Here is a 22847-nt window from a genome sequence, read left to right on the forward strand (position 1 = left end):
AGGATTTTTTAGGCATTTTAGGGACGCTGGACAGCCTGTGTAACAAGTGTTACCTATTCTTTGACAGTAAAGTTGGAGCTCAATCCAACTGGTGAAACTGGAGAAGAAGTTTGAAATAGGTGTTGCACAGGAAAACGATGATTGCGCAATCATGTTACTAAATGGCCTTCCTGACTGCCGTATCAAAGTTTTGACAAGGTCGAAAAATAACAACACTTTGTTGGCTACCTTTCCATATCATTTCTTTTAGCTCAATGGCACCAGTGGAACAGGAGAAGTTTAAAATGTTTTTCAAGATGGCAGCCATCTCTGATTTCAGACCACCCTGGAAAATAACAACACTTGGTCAGGACTATCCAAGGATCATTTCATGCAAGTTGGAGCTCAATCCCACTGGCTGAACTTTAGAAGAAGTTTAAATGTAAGTTTACGCATGACCAACAGCACATGACAACGGACAAAGCAGGATGGCGATAGGTCATCATGACCCCTAGTGTCAGATGACCTAAACTTTCATCACTTTGATGGCAGTGTAGTATTAAAATGCACAAGAACACAGTGACCTTGTATTAAAATGTATTTATTTGGTACTCACAGTAATCACTTTCACCTGGTACTTTACATTTACTAAATTATATATTATATACAAATGGATCTATCAGGTTTACTCTGTACATAGCACTATCAATGTTGACTATGTACAAATGTAAGATAACTACGTTGTCAATTGCACTTGACTATTGTATTAAATAGAATGAATTTAACCAAATTATCTAATATTTACAAACAGTATTTTAACACAAGCCAATAAAATTTTGAACACATTCAGCAAATATAAAAATTGCTCAACAAAGATGAAAAACACAAAAGCAATTTTCTGCTACAAATACAAAATAACTAGAAATTTTTCACAGTTCAAATCTGACATGTCTGAATAGACAACACAATACAATATCATAACCAGCCAGGATTCACAAACCTTAGTCAAAACCCTGGCTTACATCTGACACCAGATACACAAGGATCCTTCATAAGGTTAAAGGTTATATGGGAGAGTTAAGTTTTCACATAGAGCCAGTCTTAAGAAGCTTTGTATTCCTTGATCACTTATGGACAACAACTATTGTTGTGTAGGGTGGTAATGTCAATATCAACATGAGAAACACTTTTTGTTGAAGCTGAATTTTATGATGATGACCAACCTGAACTAACAAGCACTTATTAATCTTCAACCAGTGTAAAAATAAATCATTTATACGTAAGGCATACATCAATCAGAACATGCTTGTGTCTACCCATTCTACTTTGATTATCTAGTTATTTTAAGTAGTGTACAGGTTCTTGTAAATGAAACAGCAATGTAAAGGCTAAGAGAACAAAACCACAAGTTAAATCCGGTTGATAAGAGAGTGCACACAAGCATGTTAATGGCCGAGATGATGTCATGACAGAGAATGAGCAGCCTTTATCACAAGCATGTCAAAACCAGTCATGAGATAACTCTCGATTGAGATATGCCTTAATTATAAGCATGTCAATGACAGAGATGAGATATCTCTCGAGTAATATCAGTCATAGTTAAGTCAATGACAGAGATGAGATATCACCCAAGTAATATCAGTCATAGTTAAGTCAATGACAGAGATGAGATATCACCCAAGTAATATCAGTCATAGTTAAGTCAAAGACAGAGATGAGATATCGCCCGAGTAATATCAGTCATAGTTAAGTCAATAACAGAGATGAGATATCGTCCGAGTAATATCAGTCATAGTTAAGTCAAAGACAGAGATGAGATATCCCCCGAGTAATATCAGTCATAGTTAAGTCAAAGACAGAGATGAGATATCGCCCGAGTAATATCAGTCATAGTTAAGTCAAAGACAGAGATGAGATATCGCCCGAGTAATATCAGTCATAGTTAAGTCAAAGACAGAGATGAGATATCGCCCGAGTAATATCAGTCATAGTTAAGTCAAAGACAGAGATGAGATATCGCCCGAGTAATATCAGTCAGACATAGTTAAGTCAAAGACAGAGATCGCCCGAGAAATATCAGTCATAGTTAAGTCAAAGACAGAGATGAGTCAAATATCGCCAAAGACGAGTAATATCAGTCATAGTTAAGTCAAAGACAGAGATGAGATATCGCCCGAGTAATATCAGTCATAGTTAAGTCAATGACAGAGATGAGATATCACCCGAGTAATATCAGTCATAATTAAGTCAAAGACAGAGATGAGATATCCCCCGAGTAATATCAGTCATAGTTAAGTCAAAGACAGAGATGAGATATCGCCCGAGTAATATCAGTCATAGTTAAGTCAAAGACAGAGATGAGATATCGCCCGAGTAATATCAGTCATAGTTAAGTCAAAGACAGAGATGAGATATCGCCCAGGTAATATCAGTCATAGTTAAGTCAAAGACAGAGATGAGATATCGCCCGAGTAATATCAGTCATAATTAATTAAAAAAAAAACAGATGAGATATTGCCCGAGTAATATCAGTCATACTTAAGTCAAAGACAGAGATGAGATATCGCCCGAGTAATATCAGCCATAATTATAAGCTTAATGACAATACATGATAACATTGGGAGTAAAAAATCTTGCATGTATTACAAGTTTTTCCATGACAAAGATGAGATATAGCCCGAGTAAAAGCAGTCTTTATTTCAAGTTTTTCTGTGAAAAAGATGATATATCACTGAGTAATAGCAGCCTATATTACAAGTTTTTCCCATGACAGAGGTGTACCCTATTCATATGCATGCTAACAATGACAGAGCATTTACAAAAACCATATCAAAATCAGGAAAATATTAGTGAAGCACTAACATAATACCTCTACAGTATTAACACTGTAAACATTATTTACAACAAAAAACAAAAACGCTATACTTAGAAAGACAAATAATAAAATCATTGACATAAAAGAAGCTAATTTGATGGGTAGATGATGTGGATTTCATAGCAGAAACATAAATCTGGAAGCAAGGTGTTTCATTGCCTTAACATTATTATAACTACAACATAAAACTTTAGTGTCTTTATAGACTACTTCAGTGTATAAGGAACAAGGAAGCACTAGTGTTTTCAGTACAGCATGTATAATAGTCCTGGTCTGTTTTACAATCTTTTCGATTGCTCTAAATGCTATGTTTAGGGACCCTGGTTTAACAATCCAAGGTCATGCCAGGTTTTGTTGAAAAATGAAGATAAGGATTACATTTCAAATAATATGAGTTAGAATTATACAGTTGTTTCAATCACACACACACACACAACAGCACTTGATTTCATCTCTTAAGCTATATACTATTCATAACAAAACAAAACGACACAAAAACCACCCCTCACATCTCATTAGACAAGAAAATCTTCATCTTGGTAGTAAAAATCTGACTGTTTATACATATATTAAATCAGATTAAATGTGAAAATTTGCAAATAATTCTTGAAGATACACAGACAAAAGAATCTGCAGTCCATAGCTGCTCCCTGAATGCTGTAGCCTGTCGTAGTAATGTTTATCTGGCACGACACTGGCTGTAGTGAGATCAAAGTGTAAGTCTACCACGCAGGAGAACAATATCTGAAGCACTCTAATTAGGTCACATATCTTTTAACTCTATCGAGAGTTGTTACCTGTCCAAACAATACCTCTATTCTAATGTATCTTAAACAGGTGTATTTCTATTTTTTCCTGCAGATTTTTCAACACAAATTTAGTTTTTCTTGAACATCCCATCTACAAGTATTTAATTTTCACTAAAAAAGCAGAAATCTTTTCTTTGACATTGTTGATTCAGCTGAAGTCTTAGAAGCTATGAATGTGGATTTCCCTGATTAACATACCTCCAGCAAAGTCTTCCTGACAATAAGTCCCTACAATAAATTACATAGATCTGAACTAGTAGCAGTGCCATATGAAGAATTTATCAGAAAAGTCTCCACATTACCATGTAGATAAGAAAGAGATGATGAATTTTATCCACAGAGATCTTTCTGAAACTCTTCATTACACTTCTAATGTTCCATCTAAACATTTCTGGTAATCTGTAGGAAACTTTCTGATGACAAATATAGACCATATGTTCTGGGGATGTATATGTTCTGGTGATCATTGCTGACACTTCGATGAATTCCCCTTTATGTGACCAATTAACAACATAAAATCCTCCTTAATTGAGTGTACCACGACAGGATGTCGCCCCACATAAACATGGAATCTTCTCATCCTCAATGGGAAACTTGTAGTCATATGTTATTTCCTCATTGACATCAATGTCTCTCTTGGAATAAATCACAATTTTCTTCTGACTTTCCACTGTGATCACCTTAGCATAACAGTTTGGCTACAAAATAAAAACAATCAGTTACTTATCACAGTTCTGAAGCTAACATATAAATGTATTCACTGAACATACCATTAAACCCCCCCAATATCAAACTCCCAAGTATAGGTTGCAAAGTGACCTCTAGGTGTTCTTTACTCACTCTGATTTAACTACAGACCTGTTATCCATTCATTTACCGATTCAGTCAAGCATAGCCAAAATGTAATGGGCATTGCCTTGCTTCTATTACAGGTCACTCACACGTATTTTCTGATAACCAGCAAACCTCTAGTAATGTTTACACATTTTAATAAAAAATTCAAGAAAAAATTATCTATAGTCTCATAAAGTTTTGTTAGTGTTTCATGAATATGAGATATTGATATTCTGTTAATACCATTTAAAGAAAACAATTAGTCAATATCACAATAAAATCACTTCACTGTATCCATGGGATGTATTAGTGACAGCATCCAACCATGACATCAAAGTTGTTACAGCTACATCACAACAGTGACATCCATACTTACATCACAACAGTGACTTATATCACAACATACATTATATCACAACAGTGACATCACAACAGTGACATTATACATCACAACAGTGACATCCATACTTACATCATAACAGTGACATCTATACTTACATCACAACAGTGACATCCATACTTATATCACAACAGTGATATCCAACAGTGACATCCATATTTACATCACAACAGTGACATCCATACTTACATCACAACAGTGACATCCATACTTATATCACAACAGTGACATCCATACTTACATCACAACAGTGACATCCATACTTACATCACAACAGTGACATCCATACTTACATCACAACAGTGACATCCATACTTATATCACAACAGTGATATCCAACAGTGACATCCATACTTACATCACAACAGTGACATCCATACTTACATCAAAACAGTGACATCTATACTTACATCACAACAGTGACATCCATACATCCATACTTGTATCACAACACTGATATCACAACAGTGATATCACAACAGTGACATCCATACTTACATCACAACAGTGACATCCATACTTACATCACAACAGTGACATCCATACTTACATCACAACAGTGACATCCATACTTACATCACAACAGTGACATCCATACTTACATCACAACAGTGACATCCATACTTATATCACAACAGTGACATCCATACTTATATCACAACAGTGACATCCATACTTACATCACAACAGTGACATCCATACTTACATCACAACACTGACATCCATACTTACATCACAACAGTGGCATCCATACTTACATCACAACAGTGACATCCATACTTGTATCACAACACTGACATCTATACTTACATCACAACAGTGACATCCATACTTATATCACAACAGTGACATCCATACTTACATCACAACACTGACATCCATACTTACATCACAACAGTGGCATCCATACTTACATCACAACAGTGACATCCATACTTATATCACAACAGTGACATCCATACTTACATCACAACAGTGACATCCATACTTATATCACAACAGTGACATCCATACTTACATCACAACAGTGACATCCATACTTACATCATAACAGTGACATCTATACTTACATCACAACAGTGACATCCATACTTATATCACAACAGTGATATCCAACAGTGACATCCATACTTACATCACAACAGTGACATCCATACTTACATCACAACAGTGACATCCATACTTATATCACAACAGTGACATCCATACTTACATCACAACAGTGACATCCATACTTACATCACAACAGTGACATCCATACTTACATCACAACAGTGATATCCATACTTACATCACAACACTGACATCCATACTTACATCACAACAGTGACATCTATACTTACATCACAACAGTGACATCCATACTTATATCACAACAGTGATATCCAACAGTGACATCCATACTTACATCACAACAGTGACATCCATACTTATATCACAACAGTGACATCCATACTTACATCACAACAGTGACATCCATACTTACATCACAACAGTGACATCCATACTTATATCACAACAGTGATATCCAACAGTGACATCCATACTTACATCACAACAGTGACATCCATACTTACATCACAACAGTGACATCTATACTTATATCACAACAGTGATATCCAACAGTGACATCCATACTTACATCACAACAGTGACATCCATACTTACATCACAACAGTGACATCCATACTTACATCACAACATTGACATCCATACTTATATCACAACAGTGACATCCATACTTATATCACAACAGTGACATCCATACTTACATCACAACAGTGACATCCATACTTATATCACAACAGTGACATCCATACTTATATCACAACAGTGACATCCATACTTACATCACAACATTGACATCCATACTTATATCACAACACTGACATCTATACTTACATCACAACAGTGACATCCATACTTACATTACAACAGTGGTTGATAAAACGAGCCAGGTTGCCAGACTTGGTAGCATCAATGATAGTCTCAGCGTCCACCCTAAACATGTAACTGCTGCCAATACCATCAGCTTCGTATTTCTTCTCCCGGAGGTCTGCTACTGACTGTCGCACACCTTGTCCTACATACTCAATCACCATCTCATCCGCTGCAATGGGTTCCAAGGCAAACAGACCCCAGTCGTGGATATCAGAGCGTGCAAACCTCAGCTGTTTCTTACGGTACTGTGTAATGGAAAGTTTTAGGACATTGAGAAATTATTTGCAAAATCGAGCTAAACAAAGTAGTATCAAAGTAAAAAAATGACAAATGTTTGTATTATAAGTTACAAATGAAAGCTAATTATTATTATTTTTTTTTTTTTTTTTTTGATGCCTGAAAATTCCAAATAATTCTTTTCAAAAATTTTTCAATGAAACACTGAAATTAAGTAGAATATATACATTTGATTTAATTTCATTTAAGAATTTGTTTTATCAATTAGACAAGAAACAGTTTCTGAAATAGACTAGGTACAAGTAATTTGCTTAAGTACAGGTATCTCACTTCACTATGTACAGGTAATTGGAACCTGTAGGTAATTTGACAATATACATGTAAATACCTTGAGTTGATTGAAACGAAGCAAGTCTCCCACATCAAGGTCAGCAAATGTTGTTTGAAGCCTTCTATTCTCATGTCGAGCTTCCCTGGAAGTGTGAGCTTTCTTCTCCTGAAACATTCATAAATTTTACCATTACCATGAATCAATATGAAATAATATCAGAAATATATTCATAAATTATAAGCATGGTTTTTCTTTGGTAAAACAACTACAAGTAAATTAAACTGACAGTGTTTCCATGCTTTATTTTGGTTAATTAACTAATTTTCAGATATTAGGTGCTATCACAGCACCAAAGTTTTCTAAAGTTTGTTTATTCAATCTAGTGGTAAGCTGACGGAGATTGATGAACATACCAGTCTAGAGTCAGGCTCTTTGCCTGCCTTGAAGGCATCAAGCCTGTTACCAGTTTTGTCCTTCACACTCAGTTTGTAGAAACCTTCAGTTCTAGCACTCCCTGAAAATGACAGATATAAACAAATTAGGCCAACAATGCTTTCACCTGGTCAACTCTACTAAATATCTGTGTAAGCATGAATTATGCATAATCATGTGTTGTTCCACTTTGTTGGTATGGAATGTTTTTTTTTTTAATGCAAAATACATTAAGATTTACATCTACCTACACTCCCTCCTAACAAAAGACTTTCCATAGTAGTTAAAATTTTATCCTAAAATTATTCTTCTTCCAAAGGAGTGAGGAAAAAAAAATCATATATCACAGTACCTGTTTCAGTATCATTATAAACCAAAGGTGAAAAGAAGAATCCATAAAGATTTTGTAGCTATTTCTGTAAGTTTTGTCCCAAAATGACACCAATATATTACCATTCCTGTAAAGGATTTGGTGGGTTTAACATCCATGCTACAATGTATCTATATTTGAAGTTTGATTGGAGTAGCAAACTTTAAAGTTAAACTTCTCAGTATCCCTAACAAGATAAAGAAAAGTGAAAAGTTGACAACACAAATGCATTTACAGCCCTAAAAGAAAAACAAAATTAGACATTGAATGTCAGTCTACAAACCTGTTGAATGTATCTTTGGCATGTCTTCTAGTTTCCGTCTCTTTTTGGGTGGAACAGGGTCTGGTATGTTTGTAATAGGGTGGTCCACCCATAGAATGTCATTAATCCAGTAACAATTAGGATCTTCAGACTGTAGAAGATTCTCGTAAGTCCTTTTCAAGAACATAATATCCTCTAAATCAAGACCACTTGTGTACATGTCAAAAAACACTTTCCTTTCATCATCCAAATTCCTGGGATCAAATTTTGGAATAGGTTTAATGGGTTCAAGAAGATTTGCTAACTCTCGACTACCTCGTTGTTTATTTAAGTTTATTGTTTCTTCTGTGATGTCTGTCAATGTGGGTTGTTTCTGTTTTCTAGGTTTTCTCTTTGCTTTTGGTTTTTTATTTTCCTGAGGTAACTCTGTTTTCACTTCATTGGGTTTCACTATCTCCTTCACAGGTTCCGGCTTCACTTCTTCCACTGGCATTTCCAGTTTGGCTGGTATTTTAGGAGGAAGACAGTAATTATGGTCCATGAATACTTCCACTGTTGATGTTTCTTCATCTGCTGACACCGTCCCATCTGAATCAATCTCCTCTCCATCCTGTCCTGATGGTACCACAGGTGGAGCAAAGTAATCATGCTCTGCGAGAAATCCAAACTTTTCCTCTTTATCTGGCTCAGAATCCACAACATCAATCACTTCCTCTTTCACTTTATCTGTCTCTTTCAGAATTGATGGCTTTTGCACGAGTTCTCGTAAACTAAGAATTTCAGATGCATCTAATAACGTCTGGAAATTGGATTTAGTTAAATTTTTGGCTATTGCAAGATTCGCATCAAAGGAAGACTTTGCATTATTAATATTCACATTTTCACTTTCAGTTTGCGAGTCTTCCTTCTCAGCATTGTCTTTATCACAGATATCTTCCTTTGTGGGTAATACCCGATCAGAGGGCTGGGGCAATTCTAGTGGTTCCTTCTCTTCCCTGTAAAATACATGAAATATTGAAAGTGTCATCATGTCTTCATTAAATGTATCCTCTTTTGTATGTCACATTTTGAAAAAAGATTTATTTTTTTTACATAAATTTATTCTAGCCTTCATATAAAGATGTATTTTATTATGAACTGTCAGATCAACCTTCTCATTGACAGCTAAATCAACCTAATGCACTTCAGAAGTTTCAATTCATGGTCCTGTTTCAAATGCTGTCAATTCCTGCTCAGAATTGAACATTATGAACAAAAAACTGACGAAGAATTTATCTGCCACAACTCACTTTTCCTCAGGCTCAGACAGAGACATGTCAATTTCCTCATCTTCATCCTCCTTGTCCATTTCTTCCTCCTCCTCCTGCTGTTGCTGCCCCTCCTCCTCCTTCTCAATCCTATCTGGTTCACCAACAGACAGTTCTTCCTCCTCTTCTTCCTCTCTGTAAAACAAAATGATCTTAATGAATTATATATATACATGAAAGGATCCTCCATGTCAAGACTGATACTTTGAAAAGTACCTCTGACAGACTATGTCTACAATCAATTTTACACAAATCTCTAATGGTTTATCTTTGTCTCCTGTCAATATTTCATTGTACACAGACCTCTTAAAGTCTCTCTAAAAGATCTCTCTAAAATCTTTGATGTCAACACTGACTTTTACATCAACCACATACAGTCTATCTTTGTAATATCAACACGGACATTTACATTGTCCACATACAGTCTATCTTTGTAATATCAACACTGACATTTACATTGTCCACATACAGTCTATCTTTGTAATATCAACACGGACATTTACATTGTCCACATACAGTCTATCTTTGTAATATCAACACTGACATTTACATTGTCCACATACAGTCTATCTTTGTAATATCAACACGGACATTTACATTGTCCACATAGAGTCTATCTTTGTAATATCAACACTGACATTTACATTGTCCACATACAGTCTATCTTTGTAATATCAACACTGACTTTTACATCAACCACATACAGTCTATCTTTGTAATATCAACACGGACATTTACATTGTCCACATACAGTCTATCTTTGTAATATCAACACTGACATTTACATTGTCCACATACAGTCTATCTTTGTAATATCAACACTGACTTTTACATTGTCCACATACAGTCTATCTTTGTAATATCAACACTGACTTTTACATTGTCCACATACAGTCTATCTTTGTAATATCAACACTGACATTTACAGTGTCCACATACAGTCTATCTTTGTAATATCAACACTGACTTTTACATTGTCCACATACAGTCTATCTTTGTACTATCAACACTGACATTTACATTGTCCACATACAGTCTATCTTTGTAATATCAACACTGACATTTACATTGTCCACATACAGTCTATCTTTGTAATATCAACACTGACATTTACATTGTCCACATACAGTCTATCTTTGTAATATCAACACTGACATTTACATTGTCCACATACAGTCTATCTTTGTAATATCAACACTGACTTCTACAGCGACCACATACAGTCTATCTTTGTGATATCAACACTGACTTTTACAGTGACCACATACAGTCTATCTTTGTGACACTGACTTCTACAGCGACCACATACAGTCTATCTTTGTGACACTGACATTTACATTGTCCACATACAGTCTATCTTTGTGACACTGACTTCTACAGCGACCTCTTACATTCTATTTCTGTCTGATAATGATTTGCAATTATCTACTAACCCTTCATCTTTAGATGTCACATCTATGATGGGATCCTCTTCATCATCCTCATCCTTCCCTTCTACATCTATCGTGGTGTCTTCTTCATCCTCCTCTTCTTCTTCCTCATCAGAATCAGATGCTGATGCCTCACTTTCATCCTCTTCACTTTCTTCCTCGCTGCTCTCTGCACTGGCTTCTTCATCTGTTGACATTTCAATGAAAGAACACATCAAAGCTGCCTGACAGTCAACAATCTGCTAAAATGTTTTAAATACATGGACAGAAATAAGAAACTGTCCAGTCTTGTAAATGCTACGTTGGTAAAGGGATTACAATTCACTAGTCAGTCAGTCATCATACAGAAACCAAAAGCAAAAGCACTTATATATTAGAGTTCATACCATCATCTTCCTCCTCCTCTTCCTCTTCTTCTTCATCATCATCACCTTCCTCATCTTCATCGTCACTGCTATCACTGACCACAGCCTTCCTTGATGCCCTCTTGGAGGTTATTTCATCATCTAGGAAAGATTCATTTATAATCTTAACAAGACGAAACTCATTCTCAGAAACACCATCAATGATAATCCTTATTTAGGGAGCCAATTCTCAGAAATAAAAACACTGAAGGATGTAGTTACCAGACACACAACCATTGATAACTCTCACACCAGGATGTTGTTATCAGACACACAATCATTGATAACTCTCACACCAGGATGTAGTTATCAGACACATAATCATTGATAACTCTCACACCATGATGTTGTTATCAGACACACAATCATTGATAACTCTCACACCAGGATGTAGTTATCAGACACATAATCATTGGTAACTCTCACACCAGGATGTAGTTATCAGACACACAATCATTGATAACTCTCACACCAGGATGTAGTTATCAGACACACAATCATTGATAACTCTCACACCAGGATGTAGTTATCAGACACACAATCATTGATAACTCTCACACCAGGATGTAGTTACCAGACACACTATCATTGATAACTCTCACACCAGGATGTAGTTATCAGACACATAATCATTGATAACTCTCACACCAGGATGTAGTTACCAGACACAATCATTGATAACTCTCACACCAGGATGTAGTTATCAGACACACAATTATTGATCACTCTCACACCAGTATGTTGTTATCAGACACACAATCATTGATAACTCTCACACCAGGATGTTGTTATCAGACACACAATCATTGATAACTCTCACACCAGGATGTAGTTATCAGACACATAATCATTGATAACTCTCACACCAGGATGTAGTTATCAGACACACAATCATTGATAACTCTCACACCAGGATGTTGTTATCAGACATAACATTGTTGATAACTCTCACACCAGGACGTAGTTATCAGACATAACATTGTTGATAACTCTCACACCAGGATGTTGTTATCAGACATAACATTGTTGATAACTCTCACACCAGGACGTAGTTATCAGACACACAATCATTGATAACTCTCACACCAGGACGTAGTTATCAGACACACAATCATTGATAACTCTCACACCAGGATGTAGTTATCAGACACATAATCATTGATAACTCTCACACCAGGATGTAGTTATCAGACACATAATCATTGATAACTCTCACACCAGGATGTAGTTATCAGACACATAATCATTGATAACTCTCACACCAGGATGTAGTTATCAGACACACAATCATTGATAACTCTCACACCAGTATGTAGTTATCAGACACAAAATCATTGATAACTCTCACACCAGGATGTAGTTATCAGACACACAATCATTGATAACTCTCACACCAGGATGTAGTTATCAGACACACAATCATTGATAACTCTCACACCAGGATGTAGTTATCAGACACACAATCATTGATAACTCTCACACCAGGATGTAGTTATCAGACACACAATCATTGATAACTCTCACACCAGGATGTAGTTATCAGACACACAATCATTGATAATTCTCACACCAGGATGTAGTTATCAGACACACAATCATTGATAATTCTCACACCAGGATGTAGTTATCAGACACATAATCATTGATAACTCTCACACCAGGATGTAGTTATCAGACACATAATCATTGATAACTCTCACACCAGGATGTAGTTATCAGACACACAATCATTGATAACTCTCACACCAGGATGTAGTTATCAGACACACAATCATTGATAACTCTCACACCAGTATGTAGTTATCAGACACAACATCATTGATAACCCTCACACCAGGATGTAGTTACCAGACACACAACCATTGATAACTCTCACACCAGGATGTAGTTATCAGACACACAATCATTGATAACTCTCACACCAGGATGTAGTTATCAGACACATAATCATTGATAACTCTCACACCAGGATGTAGTTATCAGACACACAATCATTGATAACTCTCACACCAGGATGTAGTTACCAGACACAATCATTGATAACTCTCACACCAGTATGTAGTTATCAGACACACAATTATTGATCACTCTCACACCAGTATGTAGTTACCAGACACACAATAATTGATAACTCTCACACCAGGATGTAGTTATCAGACACACAATCATTGATAACTCTCACACCATGATGTTGTTATCAGACACACAATCATTGATAACTCTCACACCAGGATGTAGTTACCAGACACATAATCATTGATAACTCTCACACCAGGATGTAGTTATCAGACACATAATCATTGATAACTCTCACACCAGGATGTAGTTATCAGACACACAATCATTGATAACTCTCACACCAGGATGTAGTTATCAGACACACAATCATTGATAATTCTCACACCAGGATGTAGTTATCAGACACACAATCATTGATAATTCTCACACCAGGATGTAGTTATCAGACACATAATCATTGATAACTCTCACACCAGGATGTAGTTATCAGACACATAATCATTGATAACTCTCACACCAGGATGTAGTTATCAGACACATAATCATTGGTAACTCTCACACCAGGATGTAGTTATCAGACACACAATCATTGATAACTCTCACACCAGGATGTAGTTACCAGACACAATCATTGTTAATTCTCACACCAGGAAGTAATTATCAGACACACAATCATTGATAACTCTCACACCAGGATGTAGTTACCAGACACAATCATTGTTAATTCTCACACCAGGAAGTAATTATCAAACACACAATCATTGATAATTCTCACACCAGGAAGTAATTATCAGACACACAATCATTGATAACTCTCACACCAGGAAGTAATTATCAGACACACAATCATTGATAACTCTCACACCAGGATGTAGTTATCAGACACACAATACACAAAAACATAAAATGTATATCAAATTTACCATCTGAAAAAACCCTGCACACTGCATGCTAATACCATACAAGAAGTACTTATAATTTCCCAAAGATGGACTGTATCAGTCTTCTTAATGGAATGTACAGACAGACCACTGATGGACAAAGCCAATTCAAAATTACCACTAATTTCACTAACCTAGGGACAGTAAGGTTCTGATGAAAACAGTTTTTCTTGTTATTAATTTAACTTGTTTCCATTCTTTACTTTTAACTATAATGGTAAAATCATACATTTGTAAAAACCACGCCTATATAAAAAAAATCATTTAACCTACTCTTACACCAACAACAGTACAAATATACTCTTGAACAAACTATGAATAACTAGGGTTTGACCGGGTGAATGCTAGCAATTACCTGATCCAGCATCATCTTCCCTCTTGGCCTCATCATCTCCCTCCTCTTCATGTGCACCTTTACTCTCCTCGTCTTCAGGAGGTGGTGATGGTGGACGGAACTTTCTCTATAACAGTAAAGATAAAAACACATTTTAAACTTACACTTCATAAAACAATGTATGAAAATCAAAACCAAAAACAGTATCATGTCTTAGAATAGAAAAACCTTTACAAATCATTTCATTATGACAAAGAGCAACGTTTGTCATCAAAATCAATTTTGGGACATTTCAAACATGTCCAGATTCAATTTCACATCAATTTTATTAAGTTAACTTACATTGCTTTATAAATTATGAAAGGTGGATCAGATCAAATAATCTGTTAAGTGTTTACCATTTGGTAATTGAATGGAGAAAGCCTTTTTCACTGATGGTGGCAATGTCAGTATTGATAAGATCTGTATTAAACACGGAAGTACCTTGAATGAGGGTAGACGAGGCATTCCTCCCCGTATACCAAGGAATCCCCCACTCATACCGCCAGAGTAGCTGCTGAAGTTGATCTCTCCTTCCTTGGTCCAGGGGTGCTGTGGTTCAAACAGAGAGGCGATGGTGGAGCTCACCTCTTTTTTACCCACAGTCACTGTTGGCTTGACAGAGGATGGTTTCTCTGTCAACTTTTCTGGTAATATTTTCTGTGGCTGTTAAATAATACAGGATTTATTTCATTGTACTGTAAAAAGTTTAAAAATGAAACTTTCATGAATTATTCTAACCTCTTTTCAAAAGTTTGTGATATTTACAATGTCAGGAATTTTTTTTCCAAATATATACCATGTAATTTACTAGGTTCTGGGACTTATGAACTAATACACAACATACATGAAATATTTTTGCTTTTAAAACCTTCATAAAAATAAATCCACCTTGAAGTTTCTTGATTTTGGAAAATTCCTTAGAACAAACACCAGCAGTATACTGCAAGTAAAACGCCTTTCGCACACCATTTCACGATAAAAGCAAAATTGAGAAAATACAACACATGATTTCATTAACATTTGTTGCCTTATAAAATTATTATCTTAGGTGCAGTGTATCCTGAATCTGTTTATAGCATGTACAGCTATAATGAATTCCTACATATATATTTAAATCACTTAGACTTCATGAATACTTTATTAATGCAGACTTATCACTTAAGACATATTTGCGAAAACATGTATTATCAATCGCTGGTCTAGAAATGACTTTCAACTTGTGAGTTACAAGCTATAAGGGACATGGATTCTGCAAAACTCAGAAAGCAGTAACCGACTCTAAAAGGATGCTGTCTTAATATTTATGATAATCATCAGGAGGGATTTGAATTTGGGATCGACTCTCCTCGCATATTAAGTGAAAATATCTCCCAGGAGAAATATAAGTAATAAAAAGCATCTTTACAAAAAGACTTACCATCTGTTTGTGTCTCTGTTCCTCATTGTTCCACCAACCATCAAATGACTTAAATGCTGAGTTTTCTACCATCTTTTTACACATGTCTTTTTGCATTATTTGTTTTAATTCCTTAATACAACCATCCAACACTGCTGCGAATGTTTTCTCCACCTTTTCGTCCTCCTCCGACTGATCTACAACTTGTCCTTGAGAGCTGACGTTAAGAGAATTATTCATACACTGGTTGTAATAGTTTTGGTTATACACATTGTAACCAGACATGTCTACACTCGGACCACAATTAAAACCATAGTTGTATGAGCCTGTCTGCCAAGCTGTAGGCTGAGAAGTGTTTGGCGACATAAAGTTTGTATTTACTAAGGGTGCCATTGTCTGATTGGGTACTTCACCAGAGGGATGAAGTAAAGGATTCACCTCGATATTCTGGTCCCCACTTCCACCTGATGATATACTCATTCGGTCATCATCATCAGATGCACTTTTATTGTCCTGAACAACTTCTTGTGTGGGTGTTGCTTTATCTTGTGATGGTTGTAGTTTATTGTACATATCTGGCATTCCAGGAATATTAGCAGGATGAAAAGAAGGGGGGAGCACATTCATATTAATGTTACCATTTACACTGCCAGGAACACTATTAACATCCCTGAAGTCGGGCGTACTGTGGGGCCCTGATTCCCGCGGTGTACCAAAATGTGACATGTGGTTAAAAGGAGTAGGGGGTTGGTCTACCACAGGAAGGGGTGGTACCCGTGGGACCTCTGGTTCAGGAGTGCGGGGCCCAGACACAGGTTTCTCCCATCGCGTTGGTGGAGGAGTGGTCTCCTTTTTCCTTGAATCACTAGTTGAGTCTGATGATGGGCTACCAAAGCCTTCACCCATTGCATTTTGCAACAAGCTCTGAATACGAGAATCTAAACTCATGCTGCGTGGCTCCTCCTCCTGTACAGGTTCTGGTTCTGGTGTTTTGGGTTTTGGAGGTTGGGGTGGAGGTTTCTCCCTTTCCATACTCCTTTCAGAAGATTCTTGTCTATGACGAAATCTACCACTGTCCCTTTCTCCTCTACCATCCATGCGGTCTTTTCCTCCACCTGGTCCTGTCCTCATATCCATTCTGTCCTTACCTCCCCCTGGTCCACCTCTTTTCATTTCTCTCGTGTCTCTGTTAAACCTATCATGATGATTCCTTTCCCTGTTGTTGCCCCGATCATTGTCGCGGTCTCTGCGATTAAACCTATCTCTCTGCGAATCTCTATTATACCCATCCCTCTCTCCCATCCGATCATCCCCACGATCTCTGTGATCTCGTGAGTCTCTAGAATGCCGGTGGTCCCTATCCCTCCGCCAGTCCCGGTTGCGGTGGTCACCTCTAGGACCACCATCACTGTTCTGTCTGTTTCTATGGTGATTGCTTCCCCTATGTCGTGGATCTGATGGATATCGATCCATGTCCTGATTGGAGGAATACTGATTCTCATTGTTATTATATGACATGTGATGATGCTGGTTCTGATGAATCGGTGCTACATGAGACTGATGTGGTGGCAGATGAGGAGGGGGATGAGAGGGAAGGTGAGGAGGTGGATGAGAAGGTATATGAGGAGGAGGTTGATGAGGAGGAGGTTGTGGAGGAAGTGGAGGTGGTGGCTGTTGCTGGAAGCCATATCCACTATTAGCACCACTGTTTCCATGACTTTGTGACATGCCAAACTGATTGTGATTGCTCCCAGTATAGAAGCTGCTACCAGGAGTATTAGACTGCCCATCGAAGCCCTTGTTGAAGCCGTCATGACTGTAATTAGACATGGGTGTACCCGACGTGTACCCCAGGTCTGACTGACTGCTGCTAAAACTCTTCTCTGAGGAGGCATACATGGGCTGGGTAGGCAGCGGAGGTGGAGGCTGAGTGGGAAGGTGTGGAGGGGGCTGACTTAAGGAATATTCCAATTCAGGGTCATATGCCTCGGGGTCATATGCATCAAAACTTGACTGTGATTGGATACTTGTGGAGAAATCTGACTGAATACTGGAGGATGATTTAAGGGTCGGGTATGAAGAAGATGAGGACAAGCGTCTGTTCCTGCGTGGATCTGTCAATACTGAAGTGGCGGCACTACTGACAGGTGCTGAGTTCTTGGGCTTGTCTGAGAGCATGTCATCAACAATCTTCTGTCTCTCTTTGCCTGTGAAGAAAAAACATATTAATAGACTGGTAACATTTCTAGTTTATACACTGCAACATATATCCCATGAAATTGTCCACTTTAACTCGTTTTAATATTATTATATTTATTATGTTTGAGTAATATCCCTTGAATTTTGAAAACAAATATCTGACACTGAAGAAACACTACCTGTTTAACCATGATTTTTTTTTAATATCATCTGAAATATTTTAACATTAAACTACTGCTAACTTGCTTTGTTTTTTTCAACCAGTGTCTACTTTTCACTATTTTTTGTCACAAGATCACATGGCAGATATTGAACATTTCAATTCAGGTAGAGGTCCCTTATTTATTTTTAGTGTAAGCTCTTCAATGGCAAAAATACCATATGGCTAAGATTTGATATTCTTGTAAGGACTTGAAACAGTGAAATTACAAGCAGCAAAATAAATGAATATTTAATAACTATATTTAACAGACATATATAACATTAAGACTTTCTATAATATCTACATAACTAAAATTACCTGTACTAACAACTAAACAACTATCAATTAATCAAACCGTTATTGAATCAATATTGGTAGAATACATACCTCCTGCATCAACAAACACAGTCATCACATTGCCCATCTTAGAGGAATGATTGAGCTTATCTGCACATAACTTTGCTGACTTCGAGGACAAAAACATTACCTACAAGTAAAAAATTTTGAGCAAGTTTATTCCATAATTTATTTTTCATTTCTACATCAGACTACATCAAATATTGCTCCATTTTTCAATGTTATTTTGAACAGGTCATAGCATGCAATACTCTGGCACATAATTACTTATGGTTTGACAAAAAAGATGCAGAATGATTAAGAACATGATCTATATATTCTTATCATATGTGTTATAAATTACAATATGTACACTGCACATTAATATGCCTGTTGAATTGGTTGTTATCTATGTAATTCTCATTACTCCAATTTACCAGATTTATAGTATTGTTGATTAAGCAGAAAACACTTAATGATCTTAATACACCTGATCTTATTGTCCCTACACAATCTCAGCGGTCTCTATGTAAGCCTTTCATATATATATATACATATTACCCTCATTAATCAATGCTGAATTTGAATTACAATTTTGACAGAATCAAGATTCCAATGAATATTGCTTATTTTTGCACTTGTACTGACAATATCTATATATTTTCATACCTTGCCAACACCCAAATGTTTCTTGTTTTTTGGATTGTAATAAATCTTGACCTCCTCCACACTTCCATACACCTTCACCATGTTTTCAAGAAAATCTTGATTAATGTTATCGTTTAAGTTTGTAAATGTCACTTCATTTGGTGGTGGTTCTCCGACATAGTGTTCGTCATACTGAAATTTGATAAATAAAGATCAACAGTTTTGAAACACTGTTCAACCAAAAATAAGTCACAAGATGGGCTGTAATAAATCATATCATCAACAATGTTATCATTTTGTTAAGAGTGGTAAAAGAAAATTTGAAAATAAACTTAAGAGATGTTATGAAGTCATAAAGCAACTAAAGATAAAGAGTAAAGATGACAACTAAATAACATAAAATAAAAAAATGATTTTTTTTATGATTTTTTTCCCATAAATTCTCATATGAAAAACACATGAAAGATCTTTTATACTTAGATTGTTATTCAATTTTATATTATTTCAATGTTCACACTTTATATTCACTTCATCCCTATCCTACAAACAACCTCTTTGAGAATATAACCTTAAATCTTGGAATTGGTAAGTCTGCTGGTAGTTTCTTTGTCCATAATCGTGTTAATCTGGAACGTGGATCTCGCACATGAATAGGTCGGTTATCCTGAAACAAAGAACGAAAATCTGCTAACTTTTTATCCTATTTGCTATTATATTATATTAAAGCTGAATGTTAAACCAAAGAAATCTTTTTTCCTGTCCTCATTGTTGACTACATTTACTAAATACTAAATCAAAAACGTTTCAACAAAACAAATTCAGTTCATGCTGTTTTGTTTATAGCAGGGGAGCTTACACCTTGCTCTTTTACAGTGTTGTACCAGATTTATCGTCTAGGAGTGAATACCTCTATGTATGACATGTCCATAGTGGAGAAATCAAACACAATCTGACATCCATGGTGAATAGTTTCATTTACATTAGACTATATTCATCTGAGCCATGACGAATCCCTCTACTTGATGAAAACCACAATGTAAAAATTCCCATAACTGGGGACGTCAGGAAGTGTTGTGATTGTACCTCTATGTACATTTGTTTTGATATGTTGCTGTTAATGTACAAAATGTTAAATCTGATAATGGTTTACTTGCTGATATGTTAGTGACTATTGATGATAAAAGTGAAGAATTTATTATACAGGAAATAACTCCTAAAAGAAAAGAAAATTAATAGAATGCATTAATCAGGAAGATAATGACTATGGTAATCCAGGTTCCATAGGTGCATATAAACATATCACTATTATTCGAAAATGTGATAACATTTGAAATACAGTCACAGGTATCACTACATCTCCCATTTTATAAAACCAAATATTGTCTTATGATCGAGTCAATTTATCTTAGGCCCCTGCACCTGCAGATTTCGCTTCTCTGCCTTTTCGTTAATAATTTTTTCCTTCTGCTGGTGTCTCTATAGACACATAAGTATATGCTTCTCAATATCAGATTGCTGTAGTGACAGAAATTCTGTTCTCCTACTCCTAAACTGTTCCAAGGTGTCTTCTTGTAAGCATCCAACATCATTTTGATAGACTTATTTGGACTCGGAGTTGTAATTCATGATTTGGCCCAATGATGAAGCAGTAATTTATCAATACTGTGCTGGTTAGCGAATCCTTTACATGGTTTTTGAGATATGTCGACTATTAGTCATTCTTTTTTTTTCTTTTTTGTCCACTATTACCATTGGATCCAATCCTTCAAAGCGATACAACTTTTGTCCACCCCCTCTCAACATTGGATCCACTATCAGCTTATAGTTCCTCCTCTTTTTCTCATGCTGGCTATCCACCAAGTGTCTGGACAATCCATTGAAACCTAGAACAGAAAGAGTAATTAGATAGTTAAGGTTTATCACAAGCAAAATATGGAATTCTAGCAAATATGTGGAATCAGCATGAAGTTTCACTTCTAAACATAAACATTGCTCCAATAAATAAGGTTCTCACTTGTGTTTCCTTTCCTATCGTGTTCCATGGCTTTAGAAGCGTGATTGCAACAAATTCCTCAACAATCAACTTAAATATATCATCGTATATTAATGCACATGGAGAAATCTATATGTTTCCCTCCCTGTACATGGAGGGACACAAAACTGTGAGTGCTTCACATTGCAACCACTACCAAAGCATCAAAATTTCTTTGCTATCCCACAATGCAACTTTACTGAAGCAAAGTCAACAATAACGTGTCTTTTTAGTTTCGTATAAAATTCAATGATTCGAAATTTGCAGTTTTTGTTCAATATTTTCATTTTCATTAGTAAGAAGGGGTCGACTGCTGAATATTTTGATGGACATTTGCTTAAGATTATGAATGAAATGAGGTAAATCAATTATTATTGAAGGGCATCCCCGATAATGTTAACGAATGACTGATTGGTTCGATGAAAAAGGTTTCCCCATCGAATTAACCAATCAGACCGACCGTTTCATGACAGTTAGACTAGCACGTGGAGCCTACTGCAGGATGGAGGAGGCTAAGCCCAAGAAGTTCATTAAATTGCTGGCAAAGCACTTAGGAGCTAATGGTACTATTTATTTCATAACCAGTGATCCCCACTTTGTGGACCTGTTAGTCTGTTGACAATGCTTTATCTTTTTCTGACCACATGATACATTGATAAGTTCTCCTGAATTTCCTCTGGTTAACTTAAGGTTCAGGACATTAGACATTTTGACCATCCTCCCCAGACACCTGTTTGTGAAATGTCTTGCTCAAGTGGCAAAGAATATAAGACTAGGTATGGTCGAAGCTGCTGTCAAAGCGCAGGGCAGTTTGTAATTCATAGCAATTTTACCAATATCTGATAGACGAATAACGATTAGAACTGATGAAACCCCGTTGTGATCATGATCGGAAAAATTATATGAAATTGAATGTTAGCAAAGAGAAAATTTCGTCCTCCAAAATTTGTGCCTTTGATACAGACTTTTTTATTTCCAGAAATAGCAGATAAATAGCTAGAACCCATCGGGCTATGTAGAGCTTTTATTATGACGCTGCTTAGAGAACAGATATATTGTTTTTGGGTGTCGGACAAAAACCCATGTG

General features: G+C 36.2%; 1 protein-coding gene across 1 annotated transcript; it reads right to left on the bottom strand.

The window, feature by feature from the left end:
- Positions 1-2110: 2110 nt before the first annotated feature.
- On the bottom strand, positions 2111-21856 carry LOC132545030 (histone-lysine N-methyltransferase SETD1-like). Its single transcript, XM_060208698.1, has 16 exons — positions 21743-21856; positions 21478-21611; positions 20297-20392; positions 19750-19920; positions 19132-19231; positions 16365-18550; positions 15389-15610; positions 14927-15032; positions 11594-11713; positions 11211-11394; positions 9760-9912; positions 8492-9465; positions 7820-7920; positions 7464-7571; positions 6826-7083; positions 2111-4361 (listed from the first exon to the last, which is right to left on the bottom strand). The coding sequence occupies exons 1-16, from the start codon at positions 21768-21770 to the stop codon at positions 4188-4190; spliced, it is 5115 nt and encodes a 1704-aa protein (XP_060064681.1). The 5' UTR covers positions 21771-21856; the 3' UTR covers positions 2111-4187.
- Between the last annotated feature and the right edge of the window lie 991 nt (positions 21857-22847).

This window comes from Ylistrum balloti, unplaced genomic scaffold, assembly GCF_031769215.1.
Source record: "Ylistrum balloti isolate Yb309-2 unplaced genomic scaffold, AGI_CSIRO_Ybal_v1 Utg369820, whole genome shotgun sequence".
NCBI classification, from domain to species: domain Eukaryota; kingdom Metazoa; phylum Mollusca; class Bivalvia; order Pectinida; family Pectinidae; genus Ylistrum; species Ylistrum balloti.